Raw genomic sequence first — 17,114 nt, forward strand, 5'->3', positions numbered from 1 at the left:
GAGGTGACGCCTTTTTATCTGTAGGTTCCTGTCCTTGATGGTTGGACCCCCTCTCTCCGTGGTGCTGTCATGGGTTCCGAGAAACACTGTTATCGGTGAGTAACTAAGCTATTTTCTTCTTCGTCTCATTGGGGGACACAGGTACTGTGGGTGTATGCTATCGCCATCTGGAGGCTGACACTAGGCAACAACACAAGGTTAGCTCCTCCCCCGCCGTATACACCCTCGCCCTGATTGCGGACGGAAGCCAGTTTTTTTGCTTAGTGTCTATGGAGGCACACGTCTGGTCCTTTTTCTCCAGACTTTTTTGTCCATGAAGATTAGACAGGGGCAACGGATCCTATTGAAAGGGTCTGATTTCCCCAAACCATCAACGGGCGAGCACGTGTCGAGTATCGTCTCCACGTATCCTTTCCCGCACCGTGGGACAAATCTGGGCAATTTCCCCGGAATTTTTTATTTTAGTTTTTTTCTTTATTTTTTTCTAAGAAGATGAGACAGGGGCAACGGATCCTATTGAAAGGGTTCGATTTCCCCAAACCAACAACGGGCAAGCACGTGCGAGTGTCCCTCCACATATCCTTTCCCGCAACGTGGGACATGATGCCGGACCTAGCCCTGACCACCCCTAGGTAGAGAAACTATGGGCTATTCAGAATCACAAGACGGTCTGAGCGGCCCCCACTGCTCCACCAACGCAAGACGGGAGACAGTGGACAGCCTCATTGAAGCTGTCAATCAAACCCTGGGGATTGAAGATGATGCTACCTTGGCCGCGAGCCATAAGGTAGCCTTTAAGCGGGCCAAGCACCCGCATAGAGATAGAGTATTTGGCACTCACCCAGAATTTGAGGATATAAGACAAGCGCTTCTCGGGCCAGAAGTCTATAGAGGCAAGATACCCATTTGCCCCGGAATTCTGTAAGAAATGGGCGGAATCCCCAGTGGTGGACCTGCCAGTGTCGCGCCTGGCCTCGAAGTCCTTGTTGTCGGTGCCTAGCGGCTCGTCCATTAAGGACCCCACAAATCGACTCATAGAAGGCTTGGCGCAATCAGTTTTTAAGGCATCAGGTTCAGCGCTCGCCCCTTCGTTCATGGCGACGTGGGTAGCCAAGGCCATGGTGTCATGGTCAGAGTCTTTGAATAATGCCTTGCAGGATAGAGGCCTACCTGCAGAGGTGTCTGAGGTCGCAAGTCGGATTGCTATGGCTGGAGACTACTTAATGCTTCTTTGGATGCGGATAATTGTGCGGCATTTGCAGCCGCTAACGCGGCAGCCATTAGGAGAGCCCTATGGTTGAGAACTTGGCGAGCCGATTCAATTTCCAAGAAGTTCTTGACTTCCTTGCCCTGTCAGGGAGAGGCCGCCTGTTCGGGGAGAAGTTGGATCGGCTCATCTCCGATGCAACAGGAGGGAAAAGCAGCTTCCTCCCGCAGCAAAAGGCGAAACAGCCTTTTCGCCAGGTCCCGACACGTTTTCGAGCCTTCCGCAACACCGGATGGATGGCAGCAGCCAATTCGGCCGGCCCACCTCGCTCCAACCAGGATAGGGAGCGACAGGTCTCATATAGACCCATTCCGGTGGGAAGGATGTGCGCTCGCCAGCCCAGGTCGAGAGGAGCCAGGGCCCAGAGACCCTCAGCCAAATGACTCGGAGCCCTTGGTAGGCGACAGCAGCAGGGTGGGCGGCCGCCTGCTCCTTTTTCGCCATATCTGGGCCGAGGTAGCACACTACTTATGGGTGGTAGAACTGGTGACTTCAGAGTACAAAATAGAGTTCATCAGGTACCCTCCAACATGGTTTTTTCTCTCCCGACTTCCCAAGGTGGAGCCCCGGGCGAAAGCGCTGCTAGGTGCCATCAATTCACTCCAAAACAACGGAGTCATTGTTCCCGTACCAGAGCACGAAAAAGCTCAGGGTTTTTATTCCAATCTGTTCGCGGTCCCCAAAAAGGACGGGACAGTCAGACTGGTTTTGGACCTGAAGCTCCTAAACAGGTTCATCAGAGTCAAACATTTCAGGATGGAATCACTCCGTTCTGTTATATCAGCCATGGAGCAGGGAGAGTACTTAGCCTCGATCGACATCCAGGATGCCTACCTGCACGTTCCCATTTTTCCTCTGCATCAAAAGTTTCTTCGGTTCGCCATCAATGATCAACACTTTCAATTTGCAGCACTCTCTTTCGGGATAGCCACAGCACCCAGAGTGTTCAAAAAGGTAATGGCAGTCGTGATGGTCGTCTTACACTCGCGAGGCATAGTCGTCTTGCCATATTTAGACGACCTCTTGGTGAAGGGTCCCTCATTTCGGGCATGCAAGGAGAATGTCAGCATTACACTGGATACACTCTCCCGCTTAGGTTGGTTGGTCAACAGGAAGAAATCATCTCTGGTCCCAGCTCGGAGGATTGCTTTTCTAGGAATGGTCTTCGATACCTCCCAAGGGTTGGTAATTCTCCCTCAAAGCAAAGCCTTAGCGCGCCGACAAGGAGTCCAGAAGCTCCAGCAGCCGGTCCCTCACACCATTCGGTTTGGGCTGAGGATACTAGGGAAGATGGTGGCAGCAATGGAAGCAATTCCGTTTGCTCAATTTCATCTTCAACCCCTACAGCACACTCTCTTGTCAGCATGGGACAAGAATCCGTTCACTCTCGATCAGCGGTGCCAGCTATCCTCTCAGGTCAGGTAATCACTAGTGTGGTGGATGACCAGATCATCCCTTCTTCAGGGGTAACCGTTTCCCCAAGACCACTGGCTAGTGGTCACGACCAACGCTGGCTGGGGAGCAGTTTCCTGGCAGTTTTTCGCCACCACACAGCCCAGGGCCAATGGTCGCAACAGGAAGCTCGTCTCCCGATCAACTTGTTGGAAATACGAGCGATCTGGCAGGTGCTGCAGCTAGAGTTGAGCGACTTTGGTCGGATCGGGTTTCGTGAAACCCGAATGGAACAAAATAAGTTTCAGATGAAACTCGTCCGACTAGAGCAAAAAAAGTCGGAGTTTCGTCCGACTTTTATTTCCCATTGACTTGCATTGGGGTCGGGTTTCGGACGAAACTCCGACTTTGTTTTGCTCTAGTCGGACGAGTTTCATCTGAAACTTATTTTGTTTCATTCGGGTTTCACGAAACCCGATCCGACCAAAGTCGCTCAACTCTAGCTGCAGCATTTCCAGCACCTCCTAGCAGGACGGCCCATTCGGATACAGTCAGACAGCACCACGGCGGTGGCTTATGTAAATCATCAAGGGGGCACACGCAGCAGGGCAACCATGCGTGAGATAGCACATGTGCTTCATTTGGCCGAAAAGAACCAGTCGGTAATTTCGGCAGTCTACATCCCAGGCATAGAAAATTGGGCAGCGGACTTCCTCAGCCAACAAGAGGTCGTGGCTGGGGAATGGGCCCTGCACCCCGAGGTCTTCCAGCGAATTTGCCAACGGTGGGGAACACCGGATGTGGATCTGATGGCGTCCAGGATGAACGCCAAGGTGCCTGTGTTCGTCGCTCGGTCACGAGACCCACAAGCGTTCGGGGTGGATGCATTGGTCCTACCATGGAACCAGTTTCGCCTTCCATACCTGTTTCCCCCATTGCCATTGCTTCCGAGGGTCGTCAGGAAGATCAAAGCAGAGGGGGTCCCAGCAATTCTGCTGGCACCAGACTGGCCCCGACGGGCGTTGTACGCAGATCTTGTGCGGCTGCTCACCGACGTCCCATGGCGACTGCCAGAGTGCCCAGATCTACTGCACCAGGGACCGATCTTCCACCCGAACTCAGGGGCCCTGTGTTTGGATTCTATCTCAAGCAGGTTTTGAGCGTAAGGTGGTCACTACAATGGTTAGCACCAGGAAACCGACCTCGGCGAGAATTTACCACCACACCTGGAAAGTTTTCTTCACTTGGTGTCGAGAGCGGGGTCGTTCGACCCTGACATTCTCTATTCCCAACATCTTGGACTTTCTTCAATGAGGCCTAGACTCGGGGCTGGCCCCGAGCTCCCTTAGGAGACAGATATCGGCGTTGCCCGTTCTTTTCCAGCGAAAGATTGCTACTAATATGCAGGTAAAGACTTTCATCCAGTGAGTCTGTCATCTAGTACCTCCCTATAAGGCGCCAATGGGCACCTGGGACCTTAACCTGGTCCTGAGTGTTCTGCAGGAAGAGCCTTTTGAGCCACTACAGCACATTTCCTTATCGTTCGTCTCTTGGAAGGTGGTATTCTTGGTAGCCATTACCTCCGTTAGGCGAGTCTCGGAGTTGGCGGCTCTGTCTTGCCGAGCACCTTTTCTCGTTTTCCACAAGGATAAGGTGGTGCTTAGACCAGCTCCCCCCTTTCTTCCGAAGGTGGTGTCCTCTTTTCACATCAATGAGGATATTGTCTTGCCTTCGTTCTGTCCGGCAATGGTGCATCGCGTGGAGAAAGATCTTCACACCTTAGACCTGGTGAGAGCACTCAGGAGGTACGTGTCGCGGACGGCACCTTTTCACCAGACGGATGCGCTGTTCGTGCTCCCTGAGGGCCGCAGGAGGGGACTCGCGGCCTCAAAAGCGACCATAGCCAGATGGATCTGTTTAACTATTCAGGAGGCCTATCGCATCAGAGGTGCGCCAGTTCCATCAGGGATCAAAGCGCACTCTACTCGGGCAATGGGCGCCTCTTGGGCGCTTCGGCATCAGGCCTCGGCGGAACAGGTATGCAAGGCAGCGACCTAGTCCAGCCTGCACACATTTACTAAACATTACAGTATCCATACTCAGCTTTCGGCAGATGCAAGCCTAGGTAGAAGGATTCTCCAAGCAGCAGTGGCGCACCTTTGAACGAAGAGGTGCATGCAGCTTGGATCGGTGAGTCAATTTCCCACCCAGGGACTGCTTTAGGACGTCCCACAGTACCTGTGTCCCCCAATGAGACGAAGGAGAAACATGGATTTTTGTGAGTACTCACCGTAAAATCCTTTTCTCCGAGACGCTCATTGGGGGACACAGCACCCACCCTATTACCTAAGTTGGCTCTAGTTTATTTAATTAATGTGTATTTCTTTTGTGAATATCAGGGTGGTTTTTTCTTTGCCAGACATATTGTTTTCGGCATTAAGGCTGATTGTTATTGTTCTCCTACTGCTTTTGCACTAAACTGGCTTCCGACCGCAATCAGGGCGAGGGTGTATACGGCGGGGAGGAGCTAACCTTGTGTTGTTGCTTAATGTCAGCCTCCAGATGGTGGTAGCATACACCCACAGTACCTGTGTCCCCCCGTGAGCGTCTCGGAGAAAAGGATTTTACGGTGAGTACTCACAAAAATTAATGTTTCGCTGAGGACGCTATGTGGCAGCTCGTTTTTTTTGCGGGACAAAATGACGTTTTCAGCGGTACCATGGTTATTTACATCCGTCTTTTTGATCGCATGTTATTGCACTTTTTGTTCGGCGGTATGATGATAAAGCATTGTTTTTTGGTTTGTTTTTTTATTTTTATCTTTTAAGGGGTTCACTAGAGGGGATAACTAGTGTGACAGTTTTATATGGTGGGTCGTTACGGACGTTTTTTTAATTAGGGAATTTTTTTTTTCTAATTTAGCGATTTATTTTTTATAAATTATTTTTACACTTTTTTTTTTTCCCTTTATTTTATTGTCCCAAGGGGGGGGACATCAATGTAATGTGTCAGATCGCTGATCTGATACTTCACACAGAGCTGTGTCAGATCAGCGATCTGACAGGCACTGCACAAGGCTTCTTCATGCCTGCGCTCTGGAGGCACTGAGGAAGCTGCCATCTTGGATCCGGGGGCCTGCAGGAAGGAGGCCCCCAGAGCAGCGCAGGTCTCGGAAGCACGGAGGGAGCCCCCTCCCTGCCGATGCTTCCCTAATCCCCCCGGTACACTGCGATCATGTGTAATCGCAGTGTGCCAGGGGTTAACATGCCAGGGTCGGTCCATGACCGCTCCTGACACAGTGCCGGGTGTCAGCTGTGATAATCAGCTGACACCTGGCCGCGATCAGCGGCGCTCCCCCTGGGGGCACCGCTGATCCCTATGATGTACTATTCCATCCATGGGAATTAAGTCCCAGGTCACATGGAAGGGATAGAACGTCTAATGTCAGAAAGGGGTTAATGTCGGATTTGGGTCTCTGGGGCTCGCGTCATATTATTATGCCACATGAGCCCTGCAGCCAATTAGCGACCACCATTGAGCTTCTATGTACTCCTTTCGGACGAACCTCAGATGTCCAAAGGAATGGAGAACACCACAGCTCTTTACAAATATGTTGCTATTCTATTTTTTCCATTGCATTTTTCTACACCGCAAGCTAGTGGACCTTGTTATAATTCTGTTTGGTTCGGCTGGTAGAATATCTAGCTATATTTGTTGTGGTAAATGGAGACCCTGAAAAAAAAAATCACAAAATAAAGCACCCTTTTTTAGTCTACTTGATTAGGTTTGGGTGGTTGTCTTTTTGTACACTAATCATTAAAGGGTTATTCTCAATATAATAAGTTATCTTGTATTCTCAGAATAACTTGGTGATCGTGGTGGGGTCCCAACATTGTAACTTTCAGCAATCCTAAATACAGGGCTCTGAAATCTGTTAACTGAGCACTGCAGAGACCCATCTTGAATGGAGCAGGGTTGTGTTTGCTAGACCTCTTCTTCAGTCAGTGAAGACTGACTTAAGTTTTGTCCAGTAGTCCCATAGATAGTGAATGGAGCAGAGGCCAAGCATGACACCTTCACTCCATTCATTCTGCATAGATTAATTCCTGGGCTCCAGAACTTATGCTGTTGTGAATTTAGTTGTTTTTTTTGTCTTTTTTTATATCTGCTAACTCATGATCACATCTTTGCTTCAGCATCTCCTTTACAAGGAAGGAAAGCTGCCTCAAGCTCGTCTAGTAAAAACAGCAGTCCCAACAACAGCCCCAGAAACCTGGGAAGGGGCAAAGGCCGTCTCCGTTTACCTCAGCTTGGAGGCAAAAAACTCTCAAGCAGTAAAGAAAACTTGGATCAAAGCAAAGACAATGGCTCAGACAATGAAGCGAGAGAGACTTTGGAACAGGTAGATTCTAATAAAGGACATATTTTAGGTGGAAGCCAAACGGAGTTAGCTGCAAATCTGGACTCTCAGCCGGTGTTAACCAATGGACTGAATCATGAGCAGAACACATGCAACACTCAGCTCGATAACCACATAGGGGAAGAGGAGGATGTCACGGACGACCAAAGAGAAGACGCTTGCTGTCAGCCGATCTATAACCTTTATGCAATCTCAGTAAGTAAAATCTATGTGAACTTAAAGGTGGCATCTGTAAAATCGACTCGGAGTGCAATTAGTAACAGTCATATTACCAATACCAACCAACACTGCAGTGTAAAAATGAAAAGAAATTGTCTGTAAAGTAATGTTTCCATTTTTCTTGATGCGAAATTGATCTTGTCATTCTAAATAGGGTAAATTTCATCCTTCAATTGGTTTCCTTACTAAGGCCTCTTTCACACTTCAGTTTTTTTGCATCAGTTATAATCCGGCAAAAAGGCAGACAAGCGGATCCGTTCTCAACTGATGTGAACGGATGTCACAGGATCCATTTTTAGACGGATCCTGAAAATGAGGAAATAAAGGAATTGCTGGCCGGGGAGGGGAGGGGAGGGAGAGGGAGAGGGAGAAAAAAAAAAAAAAAAAAAAACAACACACGTTACAAGCTCCGTTTCAAAATCTTTGAGGATGGAAACGGACAGCAACATCACGGCGGATCCTCACAAAAACGGATGCAACGGACAGCAATCCGTCAGGATCCGCCACTAATGACATTCAATGGGGAAAAAAACGGATCCTCAAAAGAAAATTGCGGATCCGTTTTTTCCAAAACCTGGCGGATTGTGACTGATTGTAAAAAACGGAAGTGTGAAAGAGGCCTAAATCCTATAACATCGTGTGGATGGTATTGGGCTGCTGCTGTTGCTGTGACTTTCCCTTGGTGTATGCTGTGAGAGGGGAGGAGCCAATAGTGGATGGTTCAGACACTTGTCTATGAATGTTTTATTGTACAGCTCTGATTGCAGAACAACACTGTCCATCATAGTGTTTCATTCACATTGCGCTGCTGTGTAGTATAAATACTAGGCACAGTACAGACTAAGTAAGATTTTTTTGTTCTTTAGTGCACTACATGATTTTTTCATTACATATTAAATTTTTATGTGGTGACCGATTTTTCCATAAATCATTATTACATGTCAATGTGACTGTCCTCTGTCCCCCGATGCTTGCTGCCCCGGCGCTGTCCCTGATGCTGCCGCTGCGCTGTCCCTCGGTGCTTGCCACCACCACCGCGCTCTGTCCCCGGTGCCTGCCGCCGCGGTGCTCTGTCCCTGGTGGCTCCGCCTCGCTCTGTCCCCCGGTGCCTGTCGCCGCGGTGCTCTGTCCCACCGCCGTGCTCTGTCCCCCAGTGCTTGCCGCCGCGGTGCTCTGTCCCTGGTGCTTGCCACCACTGCTCTGTCCCCTGGTTCTTACCGCTGCGCCCTGTCCCCTGGTGCTTGCCGCCACCGCCGCGCTCTGTCCCCCGGTGCTTGCCGCCACCGCCGCTCTCTGTCCCCCGGTGCTTGCCGCCACCGCCGCTCTCTGTCCCCCGGTGCTTGCCGCCACCGCCGCGCTCTATCCCCCGGTGCTCACTGCCGCGCTATGTCCCCCGGTGCTTGCCGCCACCACCGCGCTCTGTCCCCCGGTGCTTGCCACCGCCGCGCTCTGTCCCCCGATGCTTGCCGACACCGCCACGCTCTGTCCCGTGTAGCGTGAGGGGTCTCTGTCATTCCATGCATGCTTTCCTGTGGATTACTTCCTGGAAAATGGTCGCCGCACATGCCAAGAACTCCATCTGCGCATGAGACCCCCCCACGCTGCACGGGACAGAGCGTGGCGGTGCAGCAGCATCGAGGGACAGAGCGCCGCGGCAAGCACTGGACAACCTCAGCAGCAGCACAAGAAAGGTATATCCTCCTTGTAAGACACACCCCCATGTTCCCTTCAAATTTGGGGGGAAAAAAGTGCATCTTACAAAGCGAAAAATACGGTACTTTATTCCAAAAATCAAGCCTAATAGTTTGGCACTTTTTCCTACACTAAACTGAGATAAAGGGTGGACACACACGTGTATTAAAAAACAGGCAGAGTTTCATCCAGAAAAAAGGGACGATTTTTTTTCTCATTTATCATCTGTATTGTATGCAATCTGTTTTTTACAGCAGTATCGAATAATCGTTAATTTAGTTTTTTTTTAAACACACACAGACTTAAATGGGTGCAATTTTTTTACACACCGATTCGGTCAGTCAAAAGAATCGCTCATCTGCTATACCTCATTGAATAACATTAGTTCGAGTGTTGTCCGTTTTTTCTATTACAGCACTTGGGCCGAAAATACAATTGTATGAACGAGTCCTTAATGCGGATTTTTTTTCTCATAGCAGAAGATTGATCAAAGACCATTAGAATATTCCCATCATTATATCCAATATGGTTGTGTGTTAAAATGTTATAAGCAATGCCATACAATTATTTCCTAGCAGTAGTAGATGCAGACCAAAAATATTGGATTTCTGGGACGTGGAATAAGATTTTGACTATTATCTTTCCTTATTGTTCTCCTTAGTGCCATTCAGGAATAATGGGTGGAGGTCATTACGTTACTTATGCCAAAAATCCTAATGAAAAATGGTACTGCTACAATGACAGCAGTTGTAAGGTAAGTTTGAGTATTTCTTTTCATCGCCATAATTAATATCAAAAGATCTAAATGTAAGTTGGTTTCTTTGTGTCTGGTTGAAGACAAAATAATGTAAAATGTAAAGCAAGGGGGTGGGAATTTACACTGGACTGTTTGGCCACACCGTGGGTACATATGGAGTGCTGGTGCTTGGTTTGAACAGTCAATTTGTGCTAGCATACTTCTTTTTAAGCATGGACACTGTCACCACAGTCGTACGCTGGGTTGCCAACCGTCCAGAAATTCCAGGACAGTCCTTCAATATAGGGCACTTTTTTGCCCAGTCCATGATTTTTTTTGAATGTAAAGAAACTTATGCAGATTTTTTTTTTTACATTGATTATCATCATTTTATAGATTACTGTAAATGTAGCTAATGTCTTCATATCAGAATTATGGGCTATAGACATGTACCACTGAGTCATAATGATTTATTATGGTTTTACAATGTGTCCATAAAAAATATTGCCTGTCCAAAAAAAATAAAAAGACAAGTTAGCACCTATTGGAACCCCTTGACTTAGGTTCCATCATAGTGGCTGTAATTTTGATGGGAAAAATATTGCTGCTTGCCTCCAAAAATGTCTATAAAATCTGACAGTCGTGAATAAGTTCTCATAATATAAATTATAATACATAGGACGCAAATGTGAACATAAAATGTAACATCATTCTGGAATGGTATTTACTAAAACAACATTTTCATGACAATAAGTAACAATCTTTACTCATTCACAGGAGCTAAACCCTGATGAAATCGATACAGACTCTGCCTACATCTTGTTCTACGAGCAGCAAGGGGTGGACTATGCACAATTTCTGCCAAAGATTGATGGGAAAAAAATGGCAGACACTAGCAGCATGGATGAAGACTTTGAATCTGATTATAAAAAGTATTGTGTGCTGCAGTAACTATGGCTGTGCTTCCAATATGTCCAGCTGATGCGATGGGGAAGGAGAATTATCCAAGGGATGAATAATGTTCTGGAGACGTTATTCTATCTAAACATTTTGGTGTTGAGGTCACCAATGCATGTAGGGCCATTCAACAAAATAGACAGTAGATACAATGACATTGATTCTTTTAAACGTCCTTCTGTTTTTCTGTTCGTTGTTAATATTTTATTTATTTTTAACCCAATTTCTCATCTTCAAAAATGAAAAATGGGCCAAGGGCAATCAAATTAGCAGTCATCTTCTCAGAACCTAAAGACTTGGGGTTTTTTTTCAGTGCAATTTCAGAATTATTTAAATGTCAGGAGCTTTGGTGAAACACTGGTATTGACTTTCTGTAAGATATTTAATAGTTTTTAAGTAATCTCAAGGAATGATTGATTTGATTCCAGATATAAAATGCAGGAGCCTTGTAATTTTAAGTCCAGTTCCTCTGATGGGTCTCAGGGACTGAAGTTGTATGGAGTAGTTTGTTTCAAGTGGTAGATCCATACAATCCAACCTACAGATATGTGATGACTAATGAAGTCTATGATCTAGAGGGGATGTTTCCTATAGTGGAGCCAGGCAATGTACCATGGGTATGCAAATTAGCTCTCATCCAAGAAGAAGAAAGCTGCCTCTATTGCCATGCAATGAAAATACGTCACCGTTATGTCAATGTACAATGCTTTAAAAGGAACCTGTCAGTTGCTCAGAAAAAATTTTTAAATACCTTGTAAAAATCGTAGAGCGCCCGATTCTGCAGTTTTTTTCCATTTTATTTTGCACCACTCCATTACAGATTTATTCACATTTGTTGCTTTTGGAGTGCAGTATGTGAAATTTCTTAGTCCAACTGGGAGCTTATTCAAAGTCTTTTCTGGGGGCATGTGCTTTCACTCCTCCCTCTTAGAGGCTGCTAATCACAGCTTGGCAGCTGATCTAGCAGTCCCAGGCACTGCCGAGCTGTGATTGGCAGTGGTAGGGTGGGAAGGGTGAAAGAACACGCACCCAGAGAAAACTCTGAAGAAACTCCCGAGTTAGACAGCAAGAAGAAATTTCACACGCAGCGCTCTAAAAGCGCCAGATGTGAATAACTCTGCAATGGAGTGACACAGCACAAAACAATAGAGAGACAGAATCGGGGGAGTTCAAAGCTTTCAACAAGGTATTCAACTTCATTTTTTGGAGCAAGTGACATATCTTTAACACATACCCATAATACTTTAGGATATTTAGCCAAACTTGAGTCTTCTCAAAAGTTAAAGGTTACGTACACAATGTAATGTGTCGCTACATATAACTTAATTTGTGTACTGCTTACAGTTGTCCTCAAAGAAGGGATCTTGGCTTAGAAAGTTTACATTTACATTGTCCTGCAAAAGGTTTTTGCTGTTGCCATCTTTTTTTTTTTTCTTGAAGCTAGTTGGCCAAAATGGTGTGCTCCTTTCTTTACAACCATTTGGCCTCAAAATACTAAATTTACCTACAATGAACTAATGAACTGTTTAATAGAAGAGCCATTATATACTGCGCAAAAAAATATGCATTGTATTGTTTAGTGTTCCCTTTATTTTTTTGAGCAGTATATGTTAAAGCATGTACGACAAATGGTGGAAATATCAGAGAAATTCAAAATGTGAGTTCTTTTTCCATATATGCCGTTAGAACAGGTTTTTTTTTCATTATTAGGACATATTAGGCTATGTGGTTATGCCAAATGATGGCATACGTTTTCAGCAAGCTCGGCCTGTCAAATTAAGGCAATGTTTGTGAACAAGAATTAAATTTTTTTTTTTTCTACAAAGACATATCCTGTAAACAACACTATTAATTCACAACCCCCTATGGCTTTTGTATTACAATTTTACTTTTATCACACTATAATAAGTATACCAGTGGTTTTAGTGCTAATGCGTGTAAACATCAGAACTTGGATTTTAGCATTATTAAATATAATTAGGTGATTACACTTTATGATGATAGACACACACCAGGGGAGATGGAAGTAAAGTTACTTATAATAAGGCAAAAGGATGATTAGGATTGCTTTCCTATTCCCTTTAGTGCTAGCCTTTTATGTTTTATAGTACTCTACCAAAGCACAATTTATCGAAGTAGGAAAAAGTAACACTTGGTAGACTTTTTCCCTTTTATAGTGGAAAGGATATCAAGAGTTTTCCCATATCCAGAGCACTTGGCGGTTTGACAGCCCTATTCATGTAAATAGTAAGTGACAATGATGGCTGCCTCTTCTTTGATTGGAAGAGATTCCAGAGGACAAAACGCAACTGATAAAATTGTTAAATGTTTTTAGAAATAAAATCAATATTTAAGATTTCCTTAAAGGAAAGGAATAGGAATTTATTTTCCAGATTGTCCACATCACTGCAAGTGGCATCAAGATGTCACTAGTCGCAGTGTTCCCTTGTAGCAGGACATTTCAATACAAATGGTAACAAGTTGAATAATTTCCTCCCTCTCTAGGTTACTCCTCCAGATGCAAAGGTACAACTGTTCTGCCACTACAGGGAATAGAACTTTTAACAAGGCTAATAGAAATCTAAACATGCTTCTTACTGCAAGGATTTTTGGCCCTTAAATTATAAGGCTTCAATAAGTAAATTAGAATTTATATGCCTTTCCTAGTGGGGAATGGACTTATGGCGCACGTCCCTTTTGTAAGTAAATTGCAATGGAAAGATTAGAGTTATAAACCCTCCTGTGTCACCTTGCATCTGTTGACTGTAATATATATAATTGAGTGAAGTGTTCATTTTCAGTGTTTCTCAGGAATGTCTTTCTAGTTAGCAGTGATTTATACACACACACACTGCCGATCATGACATGTTTTCGTCCATTATACTCATCAGCCCTGAATGGCGGCATTGTACAGCCCTGGATAGGCGCATTGTACTTCTTCTTAGCAGAGTTTGATGTCTTACAGAGATCAGGTTCTTTGTCTTTAAGTGTTCAGTAACATTCTACAGTCAGTCTAATTGCTGCACAAGAGCTCCTAATTCTGCTTTCATTCATATACTGACCATGAGTGATATCATGCAGCCATGTACCTTGACATCATTGTCACCATCACATGTACTCATCCTGAATTATTCATGTGTAAGCACAAGAAGAGACACGTGGACAGCACTTTATGTAAATATGCCAACATTCGTGCCATGCCTTTCCTCCTTCTAAAAAGGGTTGGGTTGACCAATGAATAAAGAACTCTAGTGTGGCTGAATAATATAGTTCTGCATAACCAACTCCCTAAAAGGAGCTGTCTGGGCAAACCTGCATCCAACACAGGCCACTGTGATCTGTGTAGCGACTGAAAGCGGCGATGCCTGTCAGTAGTCATGTGACTTTGAATAGAACATAATCTTTAAACATCTGATAATGCGCTGCCTCAGTCACCTGACTGCTGTAACCAATCACAGGGACAGTGACTACACTGCTTCCTGGCTCTGTGAAGACCATGGAGCACCCTGTGGTGGAATCAGGTGGGTTCTTATAGGCGAGTATGGCTGAGTTTCTTTTTTTACATATTCGATCTCCTGGGCAACGTTTTATTTTGCCTGAACAACACTTCAAAGTGTTTATGGGACATATGTATGACAGGTATTGTAATCTATATCTGTGCCATCTATCATATTGGTCAAATAAGATATTAAAGTACTGAGTGGCAAAATCCCAAGCTTAGGGAACCTAACATTGGTAATCTGAAATATGAGTAGATTGAGTAGAATAAATCTATTTCATACGGCATCTACGAAGTATAAGACACTCACTGGTTATAGATGAGGTGCTCAAGTAGGGTTCCAACCCATTGTCAAGCAAGTAAGGAACTCTGCACTCAAATTGCAGTGAATGAAACAAAATATTTTAATGGCAATCCAAATGGTTAACGTTTCGGTCCTAAAATTGGACCTTCATCAGAACTGTACAAAATACATGGAAAAAAAAGACTAAGTGATAACCATATACATACATATTTACGTATCATACAAAATTGTCATCGTACTTGCTAGTATAGAAATGAGAACAGGCTTAAAAGGTTTAGTGTTCAGAAATTCTTCAAGATTAGTTAAAGGATTTTTTTTGGAATCACATTAGGAATGTCCTAACTTTAAAATAGGATCTCAATGTAACATTGGAGGGGATTCGACTCTTGGAAAACCCACTGTTAAGCTGTTTAAAGGGGTCGCAAAACTGAGCAGAGCTCTGCACGTTCTTCATTGTTTGTATTGTTCCTTCTGTCTGCATGCCTCGCACATGGGATGTTTCTGAATGGTCAAATTCCATTGAGTGAGGCATTGCTTGCCTACCTTCATGTGATAATTAGTGGCTTCACTGGCATTGCGTGTGGAACCTCTCAAACCCAATGGGACAAAACTGCAATATCCAGCAAGTCTACTGTTAACGGTTTAAGGTGCAGGCAAAGGGAGCAGTAAAAATGGAAAAACTCAGCTGATTACTGAGTAATGTAATCAATAATAAGGAGGTGTGCGAGCGCAGCAGCCCCCTCAAACAGCTAATCACTGGAAGTTTGACCAGTCATCCTTATTCTGATCCAAGAAAACCCCTTTACTAGTTGATCTTAGTGCAGTCACTGTGAAAACGTTCTATTTTACAGTCGCGTAAACTGTGGTCCTCATACTCTAAGTTAGAGAGAGGATCATAGGGTGGTGTGATTCTTTCCACCCATTCTGTGGGTGCGTTTATCCTGCTGAAAGATTTTGGTTATGGAAACATGTAATTCATATATTTAATCCTAGATCGAGACAATGTCTTAATACATCATACCTAAAAATTCTCCTATTAGATCCCAATGCAAATAAAGCACAGATAAAAGTAGTTTTTTTTCACAAAAAAAGTCACTTTTCTGCACAGACCTTACTTAAAGCCCTAAAATATTGCTGTAAAGATCTCATCCCAGGCACTTCGCCAAATGCCTATATATTATCCAAGTTGCCAGATGACCATGATAGTGTGTATATTCCCCTTACCTTCAGTCAACACATTATCTGTATTCGTACATAAAAATCCCAGAGTTTTATTGTGCATATATTTATATCAACGCCTACATGTGTAATCAGAATTTTATATACTAAGCTGTGTCAAATTTTGCGTTAAGGATGCAGTACCTGGTCCACCATATTACTTCCCTAGAGTACTATAGGTTAGCAACACTGGTCGTGTGTCATGGTTACCGTTACCTTCCTAACATGCGTCCCCCTATAATTTCTAATAAGATATGCCTGTATAACAAAATACAAAGTAAGCTTCTATATTTTCTTACATGGTTACAAAATGTGAACATACCACAGTTCGATATACTATGAACAAACTACAGTGGACAAATACTGGTGATTGTTAGGTGATCATTATTTATGTTGGTAGCACATTTGTTTTTTAATCTTATTTGTTCTTATTCTTGGTTGTAATTATTACTTTTTTTTAAATTATAAAGTGAGCTGATGAATTAGCAGGACAATTATTAAATTAACCGTTAGCTATGTTCAATTTGTAAATTCTTGTATAAAACTATTGACAATGCACTGACTTTAGAAAGATTTTTATGTACATATGCACTCTGTAAATAAGTGTTGATGTTATTGAAATAAGACATGTATAAAAGTATTGGTAATTGTACATGGAGTGACCCTGTTTATCTGTAACTATTATTCCAACCAATTAAAAACTGTGGATGCAGATCTTATTCTCTGGAGCCTAAAGTTTTTTGTGTTTTGACCATTATTGAGAAAGGTCTAGGATAGATGACATACTGTAGCCCAGAGGGGGGGGAGACCTTTTTTTTTGTGCCAAGGGCCATTTGGATATTAATATCATTCGCGGGCCGTGTAGCATGATCAACTTAAAAATTACTCTGAAAGAGGAAAAGCACCGAACATGAGGTCATAATTGAGTACAACACACATGAAAGTTATAAAATTCTTTATTAGATAATTGGCAACAACGTAGCACAACAGAAGCAGGTGCCCACGCTAATTAAAATGAATGATAATGTAATTTCAAGAATTGTTAAAATACCGTAATATAGCCCGGACTATCAAGAGGGTTGTATAAATGCGTGCTTGGAAAAGATGTATCTAGAGATATAGTTATAGTCCAATTTATTGAAAGATACAGGTCAATGCCTATTATAAAGTAAAAAAGGGGATAATGACTGGGATGTCAAATAATCTCATAGTAAATATTGGACAAAACAGGATTACATGCACAAGACCTCATCTATGCCATATAATGTGTAATGTAAAGGAAATTGTGCCAGAAATGTGAGGAATGGCAATGATGAGGAACAGGTGCACGCAAATCTCTAATGGTGATTAGAGGCCAACTAAAACAAAGAAAGATCACAAAGGATATTTACAAGGTCTGCTGATGAGCAG

The 17,114-nt window shown here is 44.1% G+C and overlaps 1 protein-coding gene across 2 annotated transcripts in view; it reads left to right on the top strand.

The window, feature by feature from the left end:
- The window catches only part of USP32 (ubiquitin specific peptidase 32), a 315,539-nt gene extending 299,116 nt beyond the window's left edge, over positions 1–16,423 (top strand). For both annotated transcript variants that reach the window (XM_073573376.1, XM_073573384.1), the window contains exons 32-34: positions 6,856–7,274; positions 9,652–9,744; positions 10,504–16,423. In XM_073573376.1, coding sequence (XP_073429477.1) covers positions 6,856–7,274; positions 9,652–9,744; positions 10,504–10,677 — 686 coding nt within the window. In that variant the 3' untranslated portion in view covers positions 10,678–16,423. The remainder of the gene's footprint in view (positions 1–6,855; positions 7,275–9,651; positions 9,745–10,503) is intronic.
- The last annotated feature ends 691 nt before the right edge of the window (positions 16,424–17,114 follow it).

This window comes from Dendrobates tinctorius, unplaced genomic scaffold, assembly GCF_039654945.1.
Source record: "Dendrobates tinctorius isolate UK_male_01 unplaced genomic scaffold, ASM3965494v1 ptg000007l, whole genome shotgun sequence".
Taxonomy (NCBI): domain Eukaryota; kingdom Metazoa; phylum Chordata; class Amphibia; order Anura; family Dendrobatidae; genus Dendrobates; species Dendrobates tinctorius.